The sequence below is a fragment of the Limanda limanda genome, chromosome 7 (genome assembly GCF_963576545.1).
Source record: "Limanda limanda chromosome 7, fLimLim1.1, whole genome shotgun sequence".
NCBI lineage: Eukaryota > Metazoa > Chordata > Actinopteri > Pleuronectiformes > Pleuronectidae > Limanda > Limanda limanda.
Window position 1 is genome coordinate 9,745,658 of NC_083642.1, and position 26,582 is coordinate 9,772,239.

A 26,582-nucleotide genomic window follows, 5' to 3' on the forward strand; every position below is an offset into this window, starting at 1 on the left:
AGTATACGGTTATGCTCCCTGTTGCCGGCCCCAGGGCAAGCAGGGTGGGGGGGCTCCAGCCTACAAACACAAGGTGCAGCCTGATAAGAAAACTGTCGGGTCCTTGGTCAGATATTTTCTTAGTCGTAAACCTATGGTGACGTTTTTCTTCTCAGGGTCTGATATTATTTATGGACCCTGATGGCATGATTCTGTTACTGGGTCTCCAAATTCCAGCAGAGGAGATGCTCAAGAATCCGCATATTAGGTAATCGGGATGAGAGTGTTGGTGCAGCCGTGTTAAAAAAACAAAAAACACCGTGCATCCTCTTTTATCGACAGGGTGCATTCAATAGAAAAAAATCTGCGTGTCACAGTAAATCTATGCGCCGGGCTCGGGCTGCATGGTGCGCATACAGTCGTGGATCAGGACATACACGCAGCCCAGTGACCGGAAAATAAAAAGCTGCTCCACAAGAGCAGAAAGCCCTCGCCTCATCAGAGAGGAGCATCTGGACGGTGCGGGACAGGAGGGTGGAGTAAAGGGCCGGAGCAGCTCCGGGCCGTTTCCTTTGCGCAGATGCACAGATTCCCCCAGCTCCGTGGAGACGGACAGAGCTGCAGCATTAACACAAGAGAAGGTACAGGCTCTTTTTTTTTTTTTTAATTATTTGACTGCATCACTGTCTCCTCCTGCTGCTGCTGCTGCTCTGGATTCATTCTGAGCAAAGAACCCGATAGCGGAGGAGATGCGCAACTACGCAATGACTGGCGACAGTGGCGAGTGCTTCTAGGGAGACAAGACAAGGGAGAGGCGTGGGGGGTGCTGCAGCAGCCATCCCGGTCTCCAGAGCTGAGGTCGGTCATGGTGGGACGGGGACTCTGGGTGTGTAAAGCCCGGTTAGGGAAGCGAGGGAGCCGGCTCGGGGTGCTGCCCTTCCTGTGCGCTGCAGCGGCGTGCGCGGCGCTGCTGGCCCTGCTCTTCGTGGACCTCATCGAGTCCTGGGTCACCTCCAGGAACATGAACACCGAGGTGGAGCAGCACGCCGGCATCCTGCCCCTGCAGAGCATCCCCCCCGCCAGACCCGAGGAGTTCCTGCTCATGCCCAGCCCGCTCGTGTGCCAGCGGGCCAAGCCCTACCTCATCACCATGGTCACCTCGGCCCCCGCCAACCAGAGGGCCCGCCAGGCCATCCGGGACACCTGGGGAGGGGAGGTGGAGGTCAGGGGCCTAAGGGTCATGACCCTCTTCATGGTGGGCGTTGCGTCAGGCCCAGGACTGGCCAAGCTGCTGATAGAGGAGGCCAGGGAGCGAGGGGATCTGGTCCAGGGCCGGTTTATGGACACCTACTCCAACCTCACCCTGAAGACCCTGTCCATGCTGAGCTGGGCCCGCAGGTTCTGCCCTCAGGCCCACTTCATGGCCAAAGTGGACGATGATGTTCTCTTCAATCCCAGCGCCCTCCTGCACTTCCTGAACAAGAGCCGTAACCCCTATGAACAAGGAGACCTGTACCTTGGCAGGGTGCATCTCCATGTGGCCCCAGACCGGGATCCAGACAGCAAGCACTACCTCCCTTCAGGTGCCTATCCTCCCACTGTCTTCCCAGACTATTGCAGTGGCACGGCCTACGTTCTGTCCCGCTCTGCATTGCTCAAAATCTCCATGGCAGCCTCTGCTTCACCTCTATCCACACCTCTGCCCCCTGAGGATGTGTTTGTGGGTCTATGTGCCCGGACTGCTGGCGTGCTACCCTCACATTGCCCTCTCTTCTCTGGAGGTCCAGGCGTTCCCTATGGGCGCTGCTGTTACCAGGCCATGGTGTCCATCCACCACATCCCACCCAGGGAGATGCTGCAATTCTGGGCCGACGTTCACTCATCTGCTCCCTGCACTTGGCTGAGTCTTCGTGCTTCACTGGGGATGTGCAAAATCAGGGCGATGCTGGGGTCGGCTCTGGGGCTGGAGCAGGGGCTGTAAGGGGAACCCGAGCAGGAGAACAGGAACCAGTGGGGCTGTGCCTCGCTTCCATGCTGTGAACAGCACAAGTGCTCTTCCTATTGTGAAGCTGCACTATGTGTGCACTGAAAAAAATGGCGGTTTATTTTTTATAGCTTTATTTTTTTAAACACTATTTAACAGGCTTTGTCTTTTTTTGCAGAAAAGGTGACTATCAGCTTGTAATGTGAAGAATCTCATCTTAAAAAACCTCCCTAGACTGTTACAGCATCTGGCATTATAACATTGACACATACTGTAGATGTAGAACAAACAACATTGGCATGCTGATAGTGTATAGCCAGGATATAAGTACTTCTATTGCCATGTAATGTCCGACATCTATAAGCTGCTGCTGTTATATGTGTAGTTTACCATCACTTAAATTGTACATGATTATAGTCATGTATAGTCTATTAAGATGCTTAAATGCATGTCTCCAAAAAACAGTGCAATTGGACTCACAAAATGCATATGTAGGCAGTACATGTATGTAGGAAGTAACGATAAAAAAAAAGAGACATTATCATCAAAAAGAATCACCTCAGTATATGAAATGACTATTTTGCCATATAGTAATAATGACATGGTGGTATGTGGTGGTGTATCCACGGGGCACTGATTGCTCTGTTCTGAGACATTTTGGCTCAGTAATGCTGCTGCATCAAAAAAAAACAGTGAAGAGGATGTGATACATGGCTACTAAACGCCATTCCAGTTATTTGATCCTCTTTCCTGCAACAGTGAGATCAAATGTGAATGAGAGTTTTTTGCTGATGTGTCTAGACTGGGGTTTAGGCTCTACTAGTAGTCAGTGTAAGATGATAAGGTCATTCTAAAAGTGGAGGTCAGTGTGTTTACACTCAGGAAATATACGTACGAATCCATTACCGTCACAAATAAACCTCTGTATCCGAACTAAGCGTTGCCTGGTTTCTTTTTCAGACAAACACACATAATACATAGTGCTAGTCAAAACTTGTTCCCTATAACAAATGAGACACAGCTGACAGAAGGGTTTCACTATGACAGGGAACCAGTGAGCACAAACAGGTTCCAGCTAATTTGATTATGAAACTAATAAAGAGCCCTTCCCGACTTGACTTGTTTGTCTATCCTATTCCCTTTCATTGGATTCAGTGAGTCGCATACCACACAGCTACTACACCTGTCTGTGATTGATTGAGTTCACTGCCATATGACCTGAAAACATGAGAAGAGAAACCTGGAGGGAAGTGGCCTCATACATTCAAAATGCTTCTCATCCGGCCGAATACCAGTGGTGAGGTAGAACCAGTCTGCGAGCCACCTCAGATGTGGTATGAGGAACTTTTGAACACATCCTGTCACAACTCATCTGATAATGTAAAAGACAAGTGGAAACTTTTGTTAGACGAAGAGAATGCAGGTTTCAGACTCCTTCACCAACTGGTTTCAAGAGTTTGTGTTGCTCCCCTCTGATCTTAGATATTTATATTGAGTTTATTTACATTGTATGGATTATCTGTTTTTGTCATGCACAGAAGCAGAAAAAAAAGAAAGATATTTTTTTACTTGACAATGTCAAATAACACAGGATCCAAAGGCTTGGCAGTATGTTGTTTATTTTTAGGACATCAATATAAAACATTTCACATATGCTCCGCCCGTTTAGATAAAAATGAGTGAACAATTCATCTGATGAGAAGAAAAAAAAACCTACAACTTATCACAAATTCTAGGCAACACACACGCCAGCCGCGGCACCGCACACATCTACCCACGTAGACAGGAAGCGCTTCAGGCTACATTGAATGGGCGGCCCTTCCACTACACTGACTTCAGATGAACTGTTACCCATCGCAATGTCCTCAGTGTAGACAATATCCAGAATTTCTGCCGCTTGTGTTTTGTTGGAGAAATGTGTCCAAAAAATGAATCCTTTATATGAAGTTCAAAAGGTCGCTCCCACAGAATGTCTCTGACGACAAAGGGTCCCACTTTTCTATTTTTTGAATCTGTCCAGAGCAGATTTCTTGCCAGAAGATCCCCCGGTCTTCAAATCCTTCTCCTTTCTCTCTTTTGCCACCTTCATTTTGTCTGCCACAGTTTCCCTGATAACATCCTGCAGGGCAAAAAAGTCAAGAGAGATGAGCCACATACTGCAGATACAGCAGAAAAACTGTTCCCCCTTTTTTTTTTTCCCCAAACGTCATCTTATATTCTGCATCCTCACCCTCTGGTCCTCGTGAGCCACTTTCTTCTTGCGCTTTTCGACACTGCCAGTAGAACTGCGACCTTTCTTCTTATACCTGGGTACAAATTTTTCTTTGGCAAGTGGGTCAAAGCCCTGAGAAGAAAAAAAACAAGAATTTAGAAGGCTGTAACAAAAATAAACCGATATTTAAAACTGTACAGATTTGTATATTAAAATAAAAATTGCACAAATACGACACTGACCAGAGCGGTGACCCTGTCCTGGTGCCTTTGTGTAAAGGTGGCGTTGTCAACTTGGCCCAGTTCATTGGGGTTCAGGGTGATGAGCTCTGGCTGGATCTTCTCCAGCAGAGCCTTAACCTCCCACTCCTGCCTCTGCTTTACACTGCGGTATGGGTTAGCATCCAAACCGTCAAAGTTAGGCTCACCGGCACCTATACATTTTTAAAATTAGGGCAACAGAGGTAGAGATGGGATGAGAACAGTTTTAATACAAATTTAATTTAATTAAATACAACAGACAAATTAATTGATTGCAGTCAAATAAACCATTTAGGGATGACGTTCTGTGTGCTCCCTTGTTGTTTGGTCTATTACTCTGTGTGTGTGTGTATGTGTGTGTGTCGGTTTGTAAGGGTGTGTGAGGGTGTGTGTGGAAATCAAGTCGAACCTGGTACGAGCATGCTGGTGAAGCCGTCTCCGTGTCCGACCCCGAGGACGTCTTCAAAGGGACAAAACTGCAGTCCCCACGCTGTTCCCCGAACCCTGTGAGCCATGTAGGGTTTAGTTACAGGAGTGCTCCACACGTCCCTGTACACCTGCATGGAGACAGTTTACACACACACATTTAGTGATATACAGCTTAAAGGTTACCAACATATAAAGAGGTCTGAAATGTTTAACCAAGACATTTTTTTGTGTGTAATCTTTCTAACAAACAAACAAAACCACCAACAAACAAATGGCCAGGGGTGAAAACATTACCTCTTTGGCGGAGAACAATAACAGATTAATAATTAATATTTTTACCTAAATTGATATTCCTCTGGCAATCAAAAACTGCTGTTAAATTTAACACAACTGATTTAACTCTCAGATCATTTCCTATAATTAAAACCATTTGACATAGTTCTGCCTGGGAGAATTAAGAGGCTATTATTAGGATATCACTGACCCATTAAAACAAAGTGTGACTGTCCAGACACGACGATGTGTTTTCAATATCCTGTATCTACAGTTTGCACGTTCCCCATTAAAGAATGCTTTATTTTCTGATCATGGTGGATTCCAAACCACGTCTACATTGTGAATGTGCATGACCTCGTGTTCGCTGTATCCGTTTTGAACTAAAAATCATTAATTGTGTGCTGTGTCGGTGATATTGACCTGAACAACATCCCCTGTGGCTGCAGACAGCAGCCCTCTCTGGCTCAGTGACAAACAGGAAGCTCCAGCAGGGAGGAAGTAGGACTTGAGGGGCTTGAAGGTTCGAATGTCATACACCTTCAACTTTTTATCCATCCCAGATGTCAGCATGTATCTGCCAAGAGGAGAAGACCATAATGACATTGAGCATTGTGGAGACTGCAGTTCATTGGTCCAATCAGAAAATGTAACAGTCATTCAACGCGACAATGAAGCTGTTCATCACATTAATGGATTTCTTGTGGCGACATGTTCATGGTTGCATTAGTAAGAACATGTGATCCACTGTGTGCATGTATGGAGACACATGTAAGTATGTGAACCATTTGGACATACGCATCTATCCATAATGTGATTACGCTTTTAACACCCCAGCAAAAACAATTTTTTCATCTCAATATTTAACATATCAATTAAAAATTCACAGCACTGGAGGAAATGTAAGTGGACCCTTGAATTTAACTCAAAGGGCATTCAGTAGGGGCCCAACCGTCCCATCCAATCACCGACCAAGTACAAAAGCAAATCCCTAAAAAATATGTGAGCGTTTGAGGCCTGAATAAAAGATTTTATCATTGATTACAAGCACTCGTTAAACACTCAGGCAATGAGGTAAATACTAACAGCTTCCTGCCTTTAAATGAAAAACAAACTCCATCCTACATGAGGTCAGGGGTTTAAAAGTGACTCACGTGCCCGACTGGTCAACGGTGACAGAGCGCACGCCGCCTTGGTGACATAGCATCTTGACGAGGGCTTCTCTCTGGTTGGGCGACCACAAGGTGACTGTACCGTTGGAGTGTCCCAGGTGGATGATAGCGTTACGCGGGTTCTGGCACATCACATCCAGTCGGCCAGTCTTGGTGCAGATGGCTGCCACCTCCTTTCCCACAGACACATCCAGGTACTGTAGGAAGCTTGTAGCACTCTGAAGACAGAGAGTGATGAGGGAAAGGTTTGTCAGAGCGGGTTACTCTTCATGAATTCAAGTCAATTTGGAATGCGTTTGATTATAAATTTGTTTTTACTGTGAACCAGGGCACTCAAAACAGGTCAATCTGAGCAGGTGCTATATTAAATGATCCTGGTGGTATTTTGACCAAAATATGTTACAGACATTTCATTTAGACCCCAAGGAACCATGTAAACTTGTGGTAAAATGGGCGTCATATGTCCCCTTAAAACTTTCCAACCACATCATCATCTCCACCATCTCTTGCAAATAAACATCACATTTTTCAGTTTTCTTCAGTAACAAAGTAATACAGCAGAAACGTCTGTACACCAGTGGGTACACTCCTAACAGGAACTGCGAATAGCTCATTCAGATAATTTTGGTTGTGAAGATGTCTCCACTTTGTCTATCTAGTTGTCAAAATTATCCTCTTGATAGATATGTTTATGCAACTGATAAGTTATCTAAATCAGATTGTTATTCATATTTACAATCATAATTAACAACTTTTCAATTGTGCCCTTTTTGTCAGGTCTGTGCCGAAAGTTAAAATGAAGCTTCAACTAAACGGAAATCATCAGGGTCTGTGGTAAATATCTTTAACACACTCATGCAGTAAACCACAGTTCTACAGAACCCACCGCTGTAGCGAGCAGAAAGTGATAAGGGAGGAACTGCATACGAAGGACATCATTGAACTTGCGAATGCAGTGAAGCTCTATTCCGTTGGAGTCGTAAATGTACAGCCATTTCTTCTGAGCCACTGCGTACATGTTCTCAGTGTGAAGCCACCTACATGAAGGCAGAAATGTGTTCATATATCATATCAAAGTTAATATGTAGCATGACTGGTACATTACGTTTTTTTGTGTTGGATGACTTACTTGACATCATTGACAGACTCCATCACGTTAATTTCACACATCAGCTGTTTGGACTGCCAGTCTACGCAAGCTACATGGCCTCTCCTCCCACCAAGCAAAAGGTGGCTGAGGGAAATAAAGAGCGCAACATTAACAACAAACAACTCAAACATTGAAAATATGCATCTGCTGAGCACTAGACTAGAAACAGAGACAGTTTGTGAGCAGCTGGAAAAAACGGTGGAACATTTCCCGGTCGGAGAGTCAGATATTGCCAACACAGAGATAACCTTGAGTGAATACTGGATGTACATTCTACAGGGTAAACGAATGAACCCCACTCTTAATAAATGATGTTGTTACAGTTTGCTGCCTTTTACTCAGAGGTCATGTTTTCACCCGGGTCCCTTTGTCCATTTGTCAGCACGATTATGCGAGAGTCCTCGAACTTGAGGCGGGGATGATGCATGAGCCAAGGAAAACCATGTGTTACTTATTGTACATCCATTAAAAAATGGTCACATCAAGGATTCGGAATGGCCTACCCGAGGTGATGAGGCTTGCAGAGCAATGACTTCTTTTAAATCACTTCTTAAAACCCATTTTTATAGACTTGCCTTCATGTGATACTGTGATTTTATCTTTTTTCCCCCACCATTTATTTTACTTGTTCACTTATTTTTAGTTTGACTTCTAGCGCAGTCAACGTTACTAACCCTTCTGCCTCAGTCACTGTTCTGAGGCAGATAAAGTCTTGGGTGCAGTGAATGAGAGTTATAGTGACCGCCTGATCCCAATTGAAATAACCAGAGGACTGTTGGAGCTCTTCCAAGTTTGGGTCACTCCTCAATCTGAGTCACGCATTTGTAAATAGTGCTACACAACAAATGAGGTGGGGCAATATGGTGGACTCACTCCTTAGAGAGGATATGAAAAAGTTATGACAGATAGACTTCATGTTGATACTTTCCCATCATCTTATACAGAGCTCACTGTGACTTCTCATAAACCGACAAACCAACACCCTGTTTCTCAACAGCTGCATGTTTGTGATCTTGGCAACAACCCTGTTTTTGCAGAGCCTTTTTCTTCCCTGATCTGCGGTCGAGTGTGGGTGGACTCGTGTGGAGTTTTTCTACATGAAGTGCTCATTTCTTTCTCAACAAACCAACTAGTGATGTTCCAAAACCATTATATCTGCAAATGCCTCTGATACTTTCAGAGATGCCTGGTTTAGGCATCGGTGAGTATGTCGGTTAAATATATCAGTTCCACCTCTACCTCTCTCTCTCCCAGTCTGACCATCTTCACATAATTCAATTAGCATCATTTCCCAAAATGAGATAAACAAAAAGAGGAAAATGGCTGGCATAGTATAAAAAATTGTATTATGCAACACATAACCTTTGATATATATTGGGATAATATCAATATTGAGAATTATTTTGGCCATTATAATTGTCTAGTGAAAATCCAATATATATTGTGGCAGCCTGATCTGTCAATGTTGTGTTTAGTCTTTCGTGTGCTGCCATCAAGTGGCAAGAAAAAGCTAATGTTTGTAACAACAAAAAATATATGTAGTCCAATTTGTCTTAACTCTGATTTCACAGGGTAACAACTGTTACTGAATGAAAGTAGCAGATGTCTTCCAGTGACACTGAACCAAGGTGACTGTTCGGCCACGTAAACACTCACAGCATTAAAACAACACAAAGTCAAACATCATACACTGCCTGAGTGAAGAGTGCGTGATACTGACCGTCCAGTTTTGCTGTAATCCACTCGATACGGACCGAACTGAGACAGCTTCAGGTTAAAAAACTGAGGAGAGATAGAGAGGGAGCGTTTGTTGTTTTGTTTCTTTATTTTGAAGTAGATTACACATAAACAATGGAATGGATTTCCACAAAGGCTTTGCTAGATTGTGTTTTTTAGTTTTTCATTTTCACCGCTTTCCAAGGAAATAATTAAGGGATCTTGATGAAAAAATTCAAAGACATGTAGGGAACTCATATCTATAAGGGTGGGACATTTGTTGCAGCCTGATTGAATTGAAGGGGACTGTTGGGCCTTGGCAGAGGTATGCGCTCTTCTTAGTGCCATTCTAGTTTAGTTTTATTATTTATAATGTACTGTACTAAAATATCCTCCATGTAAAATATAATTTAGAGAAAGGTCAATGGAGTCGCCTTTAAAGTTGACATTAAGGTGTGTGATTTCTTTTGTTTTACTCTGCGTTTTACTGAAGAGATCTCATCCCATTGTAAAATGTTGTGAATTTATTAGGAAAAAAGGGGGAAAAGGAATTCGTATTATTTATTATACTTTACAAATTTACTGTTTCTAAAAACCCTGATTTCTAAATGTCTTATGTTATTGATGAAAGTTTTTTTTTCTGATACCAATAATCATACCATCTGACATAGACTTGTGTTTTAATGAATAAGGCTTCTGCTCCGGAAATCAGAAGTGACCTTGTCCAACACTCTCACTAGTGGCCAGATAAGTGTCCCTCACCTTCGCTCCAGATGTTATATCCACAGCATCTGCAATATCTTCCTGAGAGATCGTACATGTGTCCTCATCTTCATCTCCTTCAAGAAACCTGAGATCAGAGGGAAGCCCGTCACACTGAGGCTTTCAATCAAAGTATTTAAGTGACATATTCATTATTTAATGTGTTGTATCATCCACAGTGACATGAAGAAAACTGAAAATTTTACCCTGCGTCTTCTGGGAGTAGAATGTCAAACCGCGCAGCTTGTTTCTGAGCCATTTGTGAAGTTTCTTCAGAGCGAGATATCATGTCTTTCAGCTTGTGATGCTGCTTCCGACGCTGGGGAGAGAATTTTTGAAAAATGAGATGTTGGCTGCTGGCAACCGTTATATCCATTACTTACCAGATATGAGACAGTGACAGAAAGGGTTGTTTACCTTTTTTATAGTCTCTTTCCTCTTGAACTTGTCCAGCCTGTCTTGTGGAATAGGAGCAGGGCCAGGGAAAGGGTCTGGTTTCTAAAGGGAGAGTGAGGGAAAATACACAGAATTTACTTTGTTGGCTTTAAAATAATGCTGCAGCTAATGCACAGCTGGGAGATGAGTTTTTAAATAGCACAATGTGTTTGGTTTTTATTGACATTCATTCAAGTCGTTATAGAGTCATGTAAATAATCTTTAATGTTAGAGGGAGAAGTAGTCAACTGCTCAGAGTAAAAACAAAAGCATAAATTTCAGAGAATAGAAGCCTCTGTCAGATATTAAAAAACTGATTAACTTATGACTGCAGCAAAGGTTGTAAATAAAGACTTAAAAGTTCATGCAAACAATAATTGCATGATGGCAGGGTGGAGGAAGATCATGTCATGTCAACATTAAGTCCAAACAAAAAGAGTAAAGCGCATCTATTCAAATGAATAAGAACCTTGATATGCTCTTGGTATTGACCGACAAATATTGCCGTGCTGTGCAGACACCAGACCACCGCTCTCCAGTAATACAGATTTTAAATTCACCTGAATGGTGACAGCAGTTAATCAGCATTACTCAACATCATCACCCTGAGAGGATATCAAATGAGTGACAGCAGAATCTTGATGCTTAGATGGGCAACTACAACCACTTTCATTCTCTGATGAGAATAATAATGATAAAATATTATTATTATTATTATAAAACTAATTCTGTGATGTAAGAACTTTGATAAGGACTTAATAAAAAGACCAGTAGAATGAAATCTTACTCCTGATATGAATTTCTTTCCATCTCCTTGAGCCTCCTCTTGCTTCCTTTTCTTCGTCTTGGGCTCCTTCTGCTGTGGAGCTTCTCCTCCGTCTCCTCCCGCTTGGTTTTCATCTTTCCCGTTCTCCTGCCAGTACCGGACAGGAGGCTGTAGAAGAGGAGCACAGAGGTATCATGTTAGGAGGGCTGACTTTAGGAGGAGCAATAAGTTATCATATCAGGAGAGCTGACTTTAGGAGGAGCAATAAGGTAACAAGATGGGAGGGCTGACATTAGGAGGAGCAATAAGCTATCGTGTCGGGACAGCTGACTTTAGGAGGAGCAAAAAGCTATCATGTCAGGAGAACTGACTCCAGGAGGAGCAATAAGCTATCATGTTAGGAGAGCTGACTTTAGGAGGGGCACACTAGCATCATGTTAGGAGAGCTGACTTTAGGAGGATCACACTGGGATCATGTCGGGACAGCTGACTTCAGGAGGTGCAAAAAGGTATCATGATGGGAGAGCTGACTTTAGGAGGAGCAATACGGTATCATGTCAGGAGACCTGACTTTAGGAGGAGCAATTAGTTATCATGTCAGGAGACCTGACTTTAGGAGGAGCAATAAGGTAACAAGATGGGAGAGCTGACTTTAGGATACGGTATCATGATGGGAGGGCTGACATTAGGAGGAGCAATATGGTATCATGATGGGCGAGCTGACTTCAGGAGGAGCAATAAGGTAACAAGATGGGAGAGCTGACTTTAGGATACGGTTTCATGATGGGAGGGCTGACATTAGAAGGAGCAAAACGGTATCGTGTCAGGAGAGCTGACTTTAGGAGGACCTTAGTGTGTTAGCTTGGAGAAGCCAGCACATTAGCTCTTCGCTAGCTACCACTAGCCTGCTGTGCCCGTGTGTCTGTAACTGCTGATATAAAAACACCGACACTCTTCTACTGACGAACTTTTTCACTCATGATTTAATAACACAATAATAATTACCCCCTTCTTCTTCTTCTTCTGCTTATTCTCCACGTGTGAAACGATCGGCGTGGCCTCGCCGGTGGTCGCCATCTTTGTTGTATACGTTTCTCAGTTCCTGTGACGTCGCATGTGAATTGCGTAATTTCCTGTTTCATATTCGCTACTCTGTTTTTATTTTGTTTCATAATGAATTGTTAAATTAATGAATTTAATATTTAAATAGATTAAAACGCCAAAATGTTATGTTAAGTCGTTAAGTAATTATATATAGACAGTTTGACAAGTTTTTAAGTTTTCTTTATTAAAACTGCTATAATAAATAAATAGAACAAATAATAAATACATAAATAAATTAGGGAAAAGGCTAATTATGTATTTCTACACTTATATTATAAATGTATTTAAACGTTTGTTCATTCTTTTAAAGAATTGCAGATGAAAAATAATAATCATCATCATAGTAATAGTATAGCAAGGTTATAGCTTTATAATATTCAATTTTTCCGCTTTTGAAATCCAAATTTTTCTGATTCTTGGGGTTGTTTATACGCCTTTTTGTTGACATTTTACTTTGTAACTCTTTCTAGTCGTTTGACTTTTTAACAATATATCGTAACTGGGAGTTTTTGGATGAACACATTCCTCCGTTTATTACAATGTAATGAATAGCATATGTTTTGACAGATTGTTTTCACTTTGCACCACAATTTAAAATAACTTCTCGTAATGACATAATTTAAATGTTATATGGAATTGTTATCTAGTAATTTCTCTGGTTCAAAGTTCTGATTCACCCAAACCTAGATCTGCATCCCTCTGTAAACATGAATGAAACTATGTTAAATCTAAACATATGTGCTCCTCATGTTTCTGGGGAAACAGGGGGCTTGAACAAAAACACAGGAAAACTGGAGGCACAGAGAGGGGGAGATGTTAACATCACATCTGGGCCTTCCGTTACCAATTAGAGTGTGTTCCATGGCAAGTCCCGAGAGCCGCCTGGAAAGAGGTACACTGAAAGGGAAAAGAGAAAAGTGTTGAACCGGCATTTTACATTGAACTTTATCCAGACTTTTTGTGGGCTTCACTATGATTGACATAATTTTCTTCTTAAGGATGCAATGACAATGTAGTTGTGCATGAAAGCAGAGGAAGGAGAAACAATTTCAACCCCTCCTCACTTCAAGACCTCTCCTCTCTTTAACAGCATCTGTTTTTCTGGTTCGGACACCACGGACATTTTTGCTTGTCAATAATTTACGGTCTCTTTGCTTTAAGATGAGCCCGTACATGTTATTTTCTAGGACCATCGGACTTCAGTCTCCTCAACTTAAAACAGTATTTTCCCTTTACTGCTGCTCAGTATCAATGTGCTGCAGCTTGTTCATTGTTCACTGTGCTTTTTAAAGATTTGCTTCTCAGACTCAGCCTGATAGATAGATAGATAGATAGATAGATAGATAGATAGATAGATAGATAGATAGATAGATAGATAGATAGATAGATAGATAGATAGATAGATAGATAGATAGATAGATAGATAGATAGATAGATAGATAGATAGATAGATAGATAGATAGATAGATAGATAGATAGATAGATAGATAGATAGATAGATAGAAGTTATATGTAATGTGTATATAAACTCATTATATATTGTGTATGAACTGAAAAAAGGAGGGCCTGAATCTGTTTTCAAACTTTACTTAAATTGAAGGCACACGGTTTGTCACTGTACCCTCTGTGTGGTATGAATAAAGTTGGTTGAGGAGCAGTAGAGTGGAATTGCCATCATATTATCTTTTCTCGTGTTTCCTCATAAATGAAATGATAAACTGTTCCTCACATTCTTCCTTCCCCTCAGGATGATTCACATCGAGCTCGAGGAGAAGTGGTTGAGAAAGAACAAGAACAAAGCTTGTTCATTGTTCACTGTGCTTTTTAAAGATTTGCTTCTCAGACTCAGCCTGATAGATAGATAGATAGATAGATAGATAGATAGATAGATAGATAGATAGATAGATAGATAGATAGATAGATAGATAGATAGATAGATAGATAGATAGATAGATAGATAGATAGATAGATAGATAGATAGATAGATAGATAGATAGATAGATAGATAGATAGATAGATAGATAGATAGATAGATAGATAGATAGATAGGAGTTATATGTAATGTGTATATAAACTCATTATATATTGTGTATGAACTGAAAAAGGAGGGCCTGAATCTGTTTTCAAACTTTACTTAAATTGAAGGCACACGGTTTGTCACTGTACCCTCTGTGTGGGAATAAAGTTGGTTGAGGAGCAGTAGAGTGGAATTGCCGTCATATTATCTTTTCTCGTGTTTCCTCATAAATGAAATGATAAACTGTTCCTCACATTCTTCCTTCCCCTCAGGATGATTCACATCGAGCTCGAGGAGAAGTGGTTGAGAAAGAACAAGAACAAAGCTTGTTCATTGTTCACTGTGCTTTTTAAAGATTTGCTTCTCAGACTCAGCCTGATAGATAGATAGATAGATAGATAGATAGATAGATAGATAGATAGATAGATAGATAGATAGATAGATAGATAGATAGATAGATAGATAGATAGATAGATAGATAGATAGATAGATAGATAGATAGATAGATAGATAGATAGATAGATAGATAGATAGATAGATAGATAGATAGATAGATAGATAGATAGATAGATAGATAGATAGATAGATAGATAGATAGGAGTTATATGTAATGTGTATATAAACTCAATATATATTGTGTATGAACTGAAAAAAGGAGGGCCTGAATCTGTTTTCAAACTTTACTTAAATTGAAGGCACACGGTTTGTCACTGTACCCTCTGTGTGGGAATAAAGTTGGTTGAGGAGCAGTAGAGTGGAATTGCCGTCATATTATCTTTTCTCGTGTTTCCTCATAAATGAAATGATAAACTGTTCCTCACATTCTTCCTTCCCCTCAGGATGATTCACATCGAGCTCGAGGAGAAGTGGTTGAGAAAGAACAAGAACAAAGCTTGTTCATTGTTCACTGTGCTTTTTAAAGATTTGCTTCTCAGACTCAGCCTGATAGATAGATAGATAGATAGATAGATAGATAGATAGATAGATAGATAGATAGATAGATAGATAGATAGATAGATAGATAGATAGATAGATAGATAGATAGATAGATAGATAGATAGATAGATAGATAGATAGATAGATAGATAGATAGATAGATAGATAGATAGATAGATAGATAGATAGATAGATAGATAGATAGATAGATAGATAGATAGATAGATAGATAGATAGATAGATAGATAGATAGATAGATAGATAGATAGATAGATAGATAGGAGTTATATGTAATGTGTATATAAACTCATTATATATTGTGTATGAACTGAAAAAGGAGGGCCTGAATCTGTTTTCAAACTTCACTTAAATTGAAGGCACACGGTTTGTCACTGTACCCTCTGTGTGGGAATAAAGTTGGTTGAGGAGCAGTAGAGTGGAATTGCCGTCATATTATCTTTTCTCGTGTTTCCTCATAAATGAAATGATAAACTGTTCCTCACATTCTTCCTTCCCCTCAGGATGATTCACATCGAGCTCGAGGAGAAGTGGTTGAGAAAGAACAAGAACAAAGCTTGTTCATTGTTCATTGTGCTTTTTAAAGATTTGCTTCTCAATAACTCAGCCTGTGGGGATATTCATATCGTCCAGGCCAGACTTGATGATAAATGAAGAGAGGTGGAGATTTACTTTTATTCTTCTCTGCCTCTTTATATCAGTATAATATGATTGTAAATTTGAGCTGAGAGAAGTAGAATGAGGTGACAGGAGTGAGGAGCCTGATTACTGAAACATTACAGAAGATCCAGATTTAAAGATAAATAAAGGAAACAATACAAAAGTTGTGCATTAGAACATAGCCTGTAAATTGTGGCACAGCAGGTGTTAAGTGTATTTATGTAATACAATATATTACGTGCATTAATATTATAGATAGATAGATAGATAGATAGATAGATAGATAGATAGATAGATAGATAGATAGATAGATAGATAGATAGATAGATAGATAGATAGATAGATAGATAGATAGATAGATAGATAGATAGATAGATAGATAGATAGATAGATAGATAGATAGATAGATAGATAGATAGATAGATAGATAGATAGATAGATTGGTAGATAGATGGATAGATAGATAGATAGATAGATAGATAGATAGATAGATAGATAGATAGATAGATAGATAGATAGATAGATAGATAGATAGATAGATAGATAGATAGATAGATAGATAGATAGATAGATAGATAGATAGATAGATAGATAGATAGATAGATAGATAGATAGATAGATAGATAGATAGATAGATAGATAGATAGATAGATAGATAGATAGATAGATAGATAGATAGATAGAAGTTATATGTATATAGACTGATTATATGTTGTGTATAAACTGAAAAAAGAAGGGCCTGAATCTGTTTTGAAACTTTACTTAAATTGATGGCACACGGTTTGTCACTGATCCCTCTGTGTGGTATGAATAAAGTTGGTTGAGGAGCAGTAGAGTGCAAGTGCCGTCAGATTCTCTTTTCTCGTATTTCCTCATAAATGAAGTGATAAACTGTTCTTCACGTTCTTCCTTCCCCTCAGGACGTTTCACATCGAGCTCGAGGAGAAGTGGTTGAGAAAGAAGAACATATTTCTGACATTCCACTGTAGATTATAGACAGTAGACTATTGAATGTAAACTGTAGATTAAAGATTATAGACTGTAGAATAGCACTCTAGATTATTAACTATAGACTATTTAATATTACTGTAAATTTTTGACTGTAGATTATTGAATATACACTGTATATTATAGACTGTAAATTATGGATTATAGATTTTAGAATAACTGTAGATTATATATTATAGACTATAGAATAACACTGTAGAGTATTGTCTGTACACCATAGATTGTGGACTGTAGTTTATTGAGTGTACACTGTAGAATATAATCTTTTTTATATGCAGTCTATGAACTGTAGATAAGAGATTTCAGATTCTCTGGGAGGCGGTCTGTAAATCATAACTCCCGAGTGAACCGCAGAATCAGAGGGACGCTGCTCTGGAAACTTGAGGTAACTAAACACTTTTACTTTCCAAACTAATGTTGTCACGGTCAGTATTTGTCGGGTTCGGACGCTGCAGATCGACGTAGTGTTCGCTCGCTTGGACGTGAATTGCGCAAAAACTGAGTTAAAGTTTGCAGCAAATCGAGTTTTTCAGAACATGTTTCCGGACCTTCAGTGCAAAGCAGGGATTCACATCCGCAGACTCGTTGTGGTTAGTATTGGATTCAGTTATTCGCGATATAACAGAGAAACAGGTTTGACTCGACCTGCTCTACGCTGTAAAACACACGTCCAGATAAAGATCTGTGAACTGACCGAGCTGCTGAGGGTTACTTTGTCATCAGATGATTCTGCAGGACAATGAGTTCTCATATCAGAAATAGAACAATACTACATTTGTATCTCTTTTAGTGTTGTATGTTATAAAATATAAAATCAAGCGATTTAAACGCAAACAAATTTGAAGAAAATACGGAAATGTGAAATAGAAGTGGTGGACATCAGTTTGTGAAAAGCAGTTTGAGAACAGTGAAGATCAAATAAATCATCACAGATTTCGACCGATAAACAAACGAGCTGCATCCATTCAACATGAAATACACGATCCAGAAGGAACACACACAGACACAAACACACACACACACACACACACACACACACACACACACACACACACACACACACACACACACACACACACACACACACACACACACACACACACACACACACGCACACACGCACATACACTCAAACATAGCAGATCAGATTGTTAGTTGTACATAGTTGTGTGGTATTTCTTGGAATAAACAACTCCTGCATTCCAATGACTATCTGATTGGACAGTCTGAGTCTGCTTTGTGATTGGATTGTCAATGTCCAATCAGATTCAGATCAAAAATCATCTTACACCGGGAAATTTGAGTTTTTGAGGTTTACTCAGGTTGTCTGACCTGTGTCTGTACAGTTGTTCCTCTTGTTGGTAAACAAAATATTTTTCTAGAAATGTGCAAACTTAAAAAACGTTTTCAAATATTATATGTTAACATCACTTTACAAGTTCAAAATGTGAATTGACCTGATTTGATCCCATTCATGTGAATAGCACCATATCTTGTGCACACAAGTGACACACAACTCAAACATCTAATCCTGTGTCACCTTTCATCCTGCAAAGTTAACTTGGATTAAAGAACCGCATAGAAATGGACACTCCCTCGAGGAGGTTATGTTTTACGTCTGCATTTGTTAACTGGTCGTCAGGGGGCAGATTCAGCCAAATTTTTTTTTACTTTCTGTTACATTGTGAGATTTTTCATTGAATTCCCAGAAAACAATGAATGGATCTTAAATAATACGATCAGGTATATTCAGGGGACTTATGATGAACTAATTTAACGTCTGACCTGAACTCTAATTTACTTGTTTGTCAAGTCAGATTGGTCCGGCCACATGGCAAAATGTGCACACCTACATTTGTTCATTTCAGAAAGTTGGGCAACATGTCACATGTCCCTTTTATTAACAAATATAGAAAACAAATCAATTGTAGACTTGTTCTTAAAGTTCCAGGTCCCATACACAATGAACAACTTATCAAATGGTCTCCACCTTTGTTTAGAACAGGGAGGCACACACCTCAGTGACAATCTAGATAATATTTGAGTCAACAGGAGTGAACCAGAAAGGCAAACAAGCATTGTAGTCAGCGGGTTTCAGCAACAAATCTATGATGTTATATCAAAAGGAACTCTTGGCTTAATAGGAAATGTTGCAATGTTGGCATATCCCTCTATTTCTAATATTGGTCAGCAGGATTGTTTTTTTTCTCCTGAATGCAATAGCCATTTAAAAGATTGTCATATTGATATTTTCCAACAGATGGAGCCACCACCTCGACCAACAGTCTTTGACTTCCATGGAGTCTGCATGACCAAATACTTCACTGAAAACTGGGACAACATCCAAAGCTTCGAAGCGAGACCAAGTGATATTGTCATAGCTACTTTCCCTAAAGCAGGTGGGGGTTGTGTGTTTGACAGTGCATTACTTAAGGCATTGCAGTTGTTCTCATAAATCCATTATTGTGTGTCGATGAATGCCCAGAACAGGCCTCTCACCAGTTTGTATACATGTGTATTTTAATTCCAGGGACAACATGGGTCTCTTACATCCTGGATCTGCTGTATTTTGAGGAAATGGGTCCTGAGCGCATGGCATCCATCCCCCTTCATGAGAGAGTGCCCTTCCTGGAGATCAGCGCATCTATTCATCTCAAAGGTTCAATCACGTGCTCTCAGTCACAATTATGTAACATTGTAAAACATCAATGTTTTAATTGTCACTTATTGCCATAGTGACAACAGATAATGTCTAAGGTTCTAAAACAGGATTTTCATTTACAACACATTTTTGTAACCTTTATGATGCACAAAAAACAATTTTGCACCAATGCTTATCCGATTTGATATTGAAATTGGGCATGAGTTTGGCATGTTGACTCTATAGCACCCCCTTATTACTTCTCCTATTTTTTATGCTCAAGGGGTTCTTGGAATCTCATGAAAACTTTGCTCTTGCATCAGAAGTGGCTTATCTTCATACCTGAAAGAGGTCTGGAGTGAGGCTCCAGCAAAAAGGCCGTAGGGTGCCCCAGGGAAAACTTCAATGGAGGCTCTCGCAGAATGTTTCACGTGGATCTACGGAAACATAAAAAGCTTCTTGTAGCCATACCCTAAAAATGGGAAGTCAGCCATTTTTAATTAAGTGTGTAATTTTCATTTATTTTTGTACTGTAACCAACTCCTAGAATGAACCAAATTGGGTACAAATTTAAAATGTGATAGAAAATCTCAAATAAAATCAGCAACCATAAGCTGAAAGTATCAATTTTGTCTGGACTCAGCTGTGATGTCACGGAAACACAAATGCCTTGACTAACTGAGCGATCGACTGACCGAGTGACGTCCCTGACTGACCGAGTGATAAGGTTACACCACTGGTGGAGTAGTGAATGTTTTTCACTGTGTAAATTCATGAATCCATGAAGCAGCTCACATGGTTTCTGCGTTGAAGTCCTGTTGTTCTCTGGTATATAAACAAGTCTAATCGTGCGTGTATCAGTCACAGACAAATCCTTCTCTTCATAAAGGCAAAGACCAGGCGGACCAGCTACCCACCACTCCTCGTCTAATTAAAACTCATCTACCGATCCAGTTTCTGCCAAAGTCCTTCTGGGAGCAGAACTGCCGGGTAAAACCCTGAGAAATTGATCATTTATGGACCAGGTTTGTGTCCTATTTTTATTTATATTTTCTATTTTTCTCCCTCTGCAGATTATCTACGTTGGTCGTAATGCAAAGGACGTGGCAGTGTCCTATTTTCATTTTGGCCGGATGAACTTGCTCCAGCCAGATCCAGTTAACTGGAGCACCTTCCTGCAGGATTTCATGCAGGGAAAAAGTGAGTTCACATTCGTTTTCATGTAAATGGATTCTCAAGTTCCCTCATTCCTTTCTCAATGCTCCTTCATGTATTATATTATGTATTATGTTTTGTATTATGGCCTGGGGGATGAAACGGTCTCAGAGACAGTTTCATCCCCCAGGCCGTACTAAACCAGCACCGTGGCATATTTGCACTATTGCACATAATTGCACTACTGTTTTTTCTTCAGTTGTATATATATATATATATATATATTTAGATATACAGTGGATACAAAAAGTCCACACACCCCTGTTAAAATGGCAGGTTTTTGTGATGTTAAAAAAATGGGACCAAGATAAATCATATCAGAAATTTTTCCACCATTAATTTGACCTTTAACGTGAACAATTCAATTACATTGACTCTGATTAATCCCAAATAAAGTTCTGCTGTTCTAGTAGGACTTTCCGGACATTTTCTCAGTTGCATCTTAGAGCAAAAGCTATGGTCCGCAGAGAGCTTCCTAAGCATCAAAGGGGTCTCATCGTTGAAAGGTATCGGTCAGGAGAAGGGTACAAAATAATTTCCAAAGCATTAGATATACCATGGAACACAGTGAAGACAGCCATCATCAAGTGGAGAAAATATGGCACAACAGTGACATTACCAAGAACTGGACGTCCCTCCAAAATTTATGAAAAGACGAAAAGAAAACTGGTCAGGGAGGCTTCCAGGAGGCCTACAGCAACATTAAAGGACATGCAGGAATTTCTGGCAAGTGCTGGCTGTGTACTACATGTGACAACAATCTTCCGTATTCTTCGTGTGTTTGGGCTAAGAGGTAGAGTGGCAAGACAGAAGCCTTTTTTTACGAAGAAAAACATCCAAGCCCGTCTAAATTTGGCAAAAACATAACTGAAGTCTCCAAAAAGCATGTGGGAGAATGTCTTATGGTTTGATGAAACCAAGGGTGAACTTTTTGGCCATAATTCCAAAAGGTATGTTTGGCACAAAAACAGCACTGCACATCACCCAAAGAACACCATATCCACAATGAAGCATGGCGGTGGCAGCATCATGCTTTGGGGCTGTTTTACTTCAGCTGGAACAGGGGCCTTAGTCAAGGTGGAGGGAATTATGAACAGTGAAAAAATACCAGTCAGTTTTGGCACAAAACCTTCAGGCTTCTATTAGAAAGCTGAAGATGAAGAGGAATTTCACCTTTCAGCACGACAACGACCCAAAAAGACTGAGTGCTGTAATAAAATCAAAAGGTGCTTCAACAAAGTTTTATTTTAAGGATGTGCACACTTATGCAACCAGGTTATTGTAAGTTTTTTCTATTTTATTTTTTTCGCCTAAAAGATTTCAGTTTTTTTTCAATTGAATTGTTCACGTTATAGGTCACATTAAAGGTGGAAAAAGTTCGGACAGGATTTATCTTTGTGTCATTTGTTTAACTTCACAAAATCCATTTTAACAGGGGTGTGTAAACTTTTTATAGCCACTGTATATATTTTATTTTCTATTTTAAATTTTTGATATTCTATTTTATACTTTTTTATTCAAATTTTTTTTTTTTTTGGTTGTAATTATTACTTTGAGCCTTGCTAGAAGAGAGCCTGTGACTCCAGCATTTCACTGCCAGTGACTATAGCGATAATAAACTCTTGAATCTTGAATCCTGTGGCTTTAGTTGTGTTTGGATCTTGGTATGACCACGTGAACGGCTGGTGGGAGAAGAAGCAGACATATTCCAATATTCACTACATGCTCTATGAAGACCTGACTGAGGTAAGCCTGGAGGTGATTTCAAATAAGGAATAATCACTACTGTAATCTTAGTGTAATGATGTTTAATGAATTGTATGTGAAGCCCTGCTCCTACTAATCAGCAGAGGCAGGGTAGGGCGAGTCCTCACTCATCTTGTGTGGTTAAGAAATAGAAATAAAGTGGTTAGTAGGGCCTCAGGGACAGGAGAGAAGGGAGGTGTTGGGAGTCAGGGGATGGAGATGGGGAAGAGAGTCTAGGTCATGTGGTGGATGGATGAGGAGTAGCAGGACCTGCTATCTGCAGTAATATCTAATTGCCAGTACAGTCAGGAAAGATTTTTTTTAGCCAGCATCATATATGTCCTCACAACTCACTCTCTGCAAGTGAGCACAATACTGCAGTAGTAAGAAGTAGAATTCAATGTTGTGCAGCGATAAAAATGCATCTAAATGGAGCTGGGAAAGATCTTGTTTTTGTCATTTTGCTTTGATGTGCTGACACTGAGGTTGTTCAATATGTGCAGGACCCGGGACGAGAGATAGACAAGCTCTGTTCCTTCCTCGGTTTGTCTCCTTCGGCTGAAAAGAAGGAAAGAGTCGCAACTGGAGCGAAGTTTGACAACATGAAACAAGACAAAATGGCCAATTATTCCACTATTGAAGTGATGGACCACAAGGTTTCTCCTTTCATGAGAAAAGGTACAGTGAAGGAGAAATCTTCTCAAACCATAATCACTCATCTCATTATGTTTCCTGACTGATACTCTGTGGCTCTGCAGGGAAAGTTGGTGACTGGAAGAACCACTTCACTGTGGCTCAGAATGAAGAGTTTGATGAAGACTACAAGAAAAAGATGAAGAATCCCAAACTGAAGTTTCGCAATGAGATTTAGAAGTCTGGCCCGTTTGCGAAATGAAACATTCCTGAACTGTTATTTTATCAAATAGCGTGAGCCAGATGTTTGATTCAGAGATTTGGTAACAAGACAATTATGTCTGATTACATAATTTAATCAATTATCAAAGTTGGACTTTTACTGATATAATCCTTGATATAGTTACTGTGATTTAATTTTAGTTTGTAGAGCACATTTCATACAGAAGTAGTCTCAATGTGCGAAGAATATAGGAAACATTAAAGGAATGATACTCTGAACCGATTAAATAACCAACAGCAGATGAATGAGACACAAACACACACACACACATACACACCAATTAACTACCTGAAGCCAGAGAGAAAATAAATGTTTTAAATTTGCTTTTGAAAGAAAAAGCAGTTGGCACAGGCCTCATCTCAGATCAGAGATAATGGTCATGGTGTCTACATGCATCTTCACCTGAAGAATGAGTTTTTTAATTCCAGCTACAATAAGGAGACATATGCTTGAGGATCTAAGGGATCTGGTTGTGCTATAGTCAGTGAGCATGTTAGAAATGTATCAGGGAGCCGTACCATTCAGGGCCTTGTAAACAAGTGGAAATACTTTGAAATCCATTCATTACTGTACCAGCAGCCACAGTCTCTTTGTCAAACTTAATTTAATAGAAATGTACTGTATCTACTGTTAAGCTGTGATCTCATGGTCCTGAAAACAATGTCAGTCTAAATAAAGGAACTAACCTATGCATATATTTCCACTTGCCCCTTTCTTGGTTACATTTGTCACATAAAAAACTTGAAAGGTAAATACCTCTGCCAAGTCTAAAACTGGATCTTGCCAAGTTAAATTTCACGTAAACATGTTCTGTGGTTTCTGAATAATCCTTCTGACAATAAAGACATAACCACCTTAGTGGAAGTAAGCTACCACAACTACTAATAATAATGATAATAACACCGGTACATACAGTACTGACGTGTCCATCACAGATGTGTCAATGTTAGGGAAAGGAGGCTCAGATCAATATTAGTCCTGTGTTTTTAATAAAGTGCTCAGGGAATGAATATGCCCATGAATTAAAACTTAGAAGTTAAAATGATCAGATCTGCTACAACATGGAATGAGTTCTTCCCAGGGTTATGTCCCATCCCTTCACTAAGTTTCATGAAACTCGATTTAGTAGAAGTAGTTTGTAAAAAACGTTTTAAAAAGTGAGAAAAAGGCTTACTATCGCCAAAAATAAGACTTTCGATATTTTTTTAGTGTACTGGAGAAAGTCTCTAATTCAAATTTAGTGAATTAATTAAAGATTTTCACCGACATGTATAAGCAGCCAAACAGGAAAGTCAGGTAGATAAACTAAATACCCGGACTTTGATCCCGTTAAATAGAGAGAGGTTTTCACACAGTTGTTCACGCATCATCAGCGACTGGAGGACAGACTGAATTATCCGTCATCTGGACAAGGTATGTCTCTACATCACTTGGTTTTCAAAGCTACTCATGCCGTGTATTGTTTCTTTTTTAAAGATCTAGTCACCTTCCATTTGGTTGTTTGAATTCCTGCAGTTTGATTACTCACTGATTACTAAAGTTCATATGTTTTAAGCCTTTGCTTCTTTGAAAAAAGATGGATTCACTCCCTCGACCAGAACTCGTTGAATTCAAAGGAAGCTGGTCGACTCACTATTACATAGAAAACTGGGAAAACATTCAAAACTTCCAGGCCAGGCCAGATGATGTACTCATCGTAACATACCCCAAAGCAGGTCTGTCCATAGCTACAGTATTTGTACCGTGGATGAATGATGGTGGTGACATGTTTGGCTTGTCTCCATCTTTTCATGTAGGAAGCACCTGGGTCTCCTACATCCTTGACCTTCTGTATTTTGGTCAGTCGACTCCTAAGAATCCAAGATTCCACCCCATTCAAGCAAGAGTGCCGACCTTGGAGATCTGCTTCCCTGGTCTACCGCCAGGTTCAATCACATTTATATAAAAACATATTCATCACTGGTGCATTTATGTTCATCATCATATCTGAACCGTTGTGTTTTGATAATTTGCAGAATATAGTGGTGGTGGTTCAACCACACATAGAGGAACAGAGCAGTTGGACAAGGTCGTCACTTCTCCTCGACTCATTAGGAGTCATCTTCCAGTTGGCTCTGTGCCAAAATCATTCTTCGAGCAAAACTGCAAGGTACAGTAACCTGTGTGTTATTTTCCACACATTGTTTTTTGGGGATAATACAAATACATTTTTCCTACTAGATATAAAGTTTGACCTCTGAAACTTGGTGCCTCCAGCAACTGGTACAGCAGATTTATGTTCATTAATATTTACAACACTTGTCAACATGTTGACACACTTTCTGATTTAGTGGTTTTCTTTTGCTTCTATTCCTCTCTACACTGTAGATTGATACAATTCAGATAACGTCAGTGTTTTCTTGTTGTGTAGATAGTTTACGTGGCGCGCAATGGGAAGGACAGTGTGGTGTCTTATTTCCACTTTGATCGCATGACACGGATCCAGCCAGAGCCTGGAGACTGGAACAGTTACCTGCACAGATTCATGGAGGGAAAGAGTAAGTATAGCAACCATAGAAATAAAGTTTTATTGTATTGGAAAGTGCAAAGATTCCTTTAATCTTTTGTTGTGTTGGTGCAGTGGTGCACGGATCCTGGTATGACCATGTGACCAGCTGGTGGGAGAAGAAACCAACATATTCAAACCTTCATCTCATGTTCTATGAAGACCTGGTTGAGGTGATTTTGTGTTGGTGTGATACAAAAGTCTCTGCTCCTGCGTTAACAGTGTGTTGACAGTATCTGACAACTGTGTTTCCAGGATACTGGACGGGAAATAGAAAAACTCTGCAGCTTCCTCGGTTTGTCTCCATCAGTCGAGGAGATGGAAGTACTCAAAGGCACCGTCCAGTTTGATAATATGAAACAAGACAGGGTGGTCGACCACTCAGGATTTCCATGGATGGATAACAAAATTTCCCCTTTCATCAGGAAAGGTACAGTTAATTGTAATGAATAGTACATGTGACATGTCGTCCAGCTTCAGCTAAAATGACCTGACTCATTCCCTGTGGCTCTGCAGGGAAAGTTGGTGACTGGAAGAACCACTTCACTGTGGCTCAGAATGAAGAGTTTGAAGAAGACTACAAGAAAAAAATGAAGAATTCCACAGTGAAGTTTCGTACTGAGCCTGTGTCCGGCTGA

At 40.1% G+C, this 26,582-nt stretch overlaps 4 protein-coding genes across 4 annotated transcripts; 3 read left to right on the forward strand and 1 right to left on the reverse strand.

Moving 5' to 3' along the window:
* The first annotated feature begins 666 nt into the window (after positions 1 to 666).
* b3galt4 (UDP-Gal:betaGlcNAc beta 1,3-galactosyltransferase, polypeptide 4) lies at positions 667 to 2,121 on the forward strand. The gene has a single exon (XM_061075359.1). The coding sequence runs from the start codon at positions 845 to 847 to the stop codon at positions 1,958 to 1,960; it is 1,116 nt and encodes a 371-aa protein (XP_060931342.1). The 5' UTR covers positions 667 to 844; the 3' UTR covers positions 1,961 to 2,121.
* A 1,444-nt stretch (positions 2,122 to 3,565) lies between these two features.
* On the reverse strand, positions 3,566 to 12,227 carry wdr46 (WD repeat domain 46). The gene is made up of 14 exons (XM_061074933.1): positions 12,144 to 12,227; positions 11,160 to 11,306; positions 10,355 to 10,435; positions 10,144 to 10,256; positions 9,938 to 10,025; positions 9,180 to 9,241; positions 7,439 to 7,543; positions 7,196 to 7,346; positions 6,292 to 6,527; positions 5,561 to 5,714; positions 4,845 to 4,992; positions 4,418 to 4,608; positions 4,194 to 4,307; positions 3,566 to 4,082 (listed from the first exon to the last, which is right to left on the reverse strand). The coding sequence occupies exons 1-14, from the start codon at positions 12,213 to 12,215 to the stop codon at positions 3,963 to 3,965; spliced, it is 1,782 nt and encodes a 593-aa protein (XP_060930916.1). The 5' UTR covers positions 12,216 to 12,227; the 3' UTR covers positions 3,566 to 3,962.
* A 4,986-nt stretch (positions 12,228 to 17,213) lies between these two features.
* Positions 17,214 to 24,059, forward strand: LOC133005396 (cytosolic sulfotransferase 1-like). The gene is made up of 8 exons (XM_061075060.1): positions 17,214 to 17,266; positions 19,142 to 19,280; positions 19,412 to 19,540; positions 20,412 to 20,512; positions 20,596 to 20,722; positions 22,386 to 22,483; positions 22,987 to 23,161; positions 23,242 to 24,059. Exons 2-8 carry the CDS (start codon positions 19,142 to 19,144, stop codon positions 23,352 to 23,354), a joined length of 882 nt encoding a protein of 293 aa, XP_060931043.1. The 5' UTR covers positions 17,214 to 17,266; the 3' UTR covers positions 23,355 to 24,059.
* Positions 24,060 to 24,975: 916 nt separating this feature from the next.
* LOC133004701 (cytosolic sulfotransferase 1-like) lies at positions 24,976 to 26,582 on the forward strand. The gene is made up of 7 exons (XM_061074183.1): positions 24,976 to 25,114; positions 25,196 to 25,312; positions 25,415 to 25,548; positions 25,810 to 25,936; positions 26,020 to 26,117; positions 26,200 to 26,374; positions 26,461 to 26,582. The coding sequence occupies exons 1-7, from the start codon at positions 24,976 to 24,978 to the stop codon at positions 26,580 to 26,582; spliced, it is 912 nt and encodes a 303-aa protein (XP_060930166.1).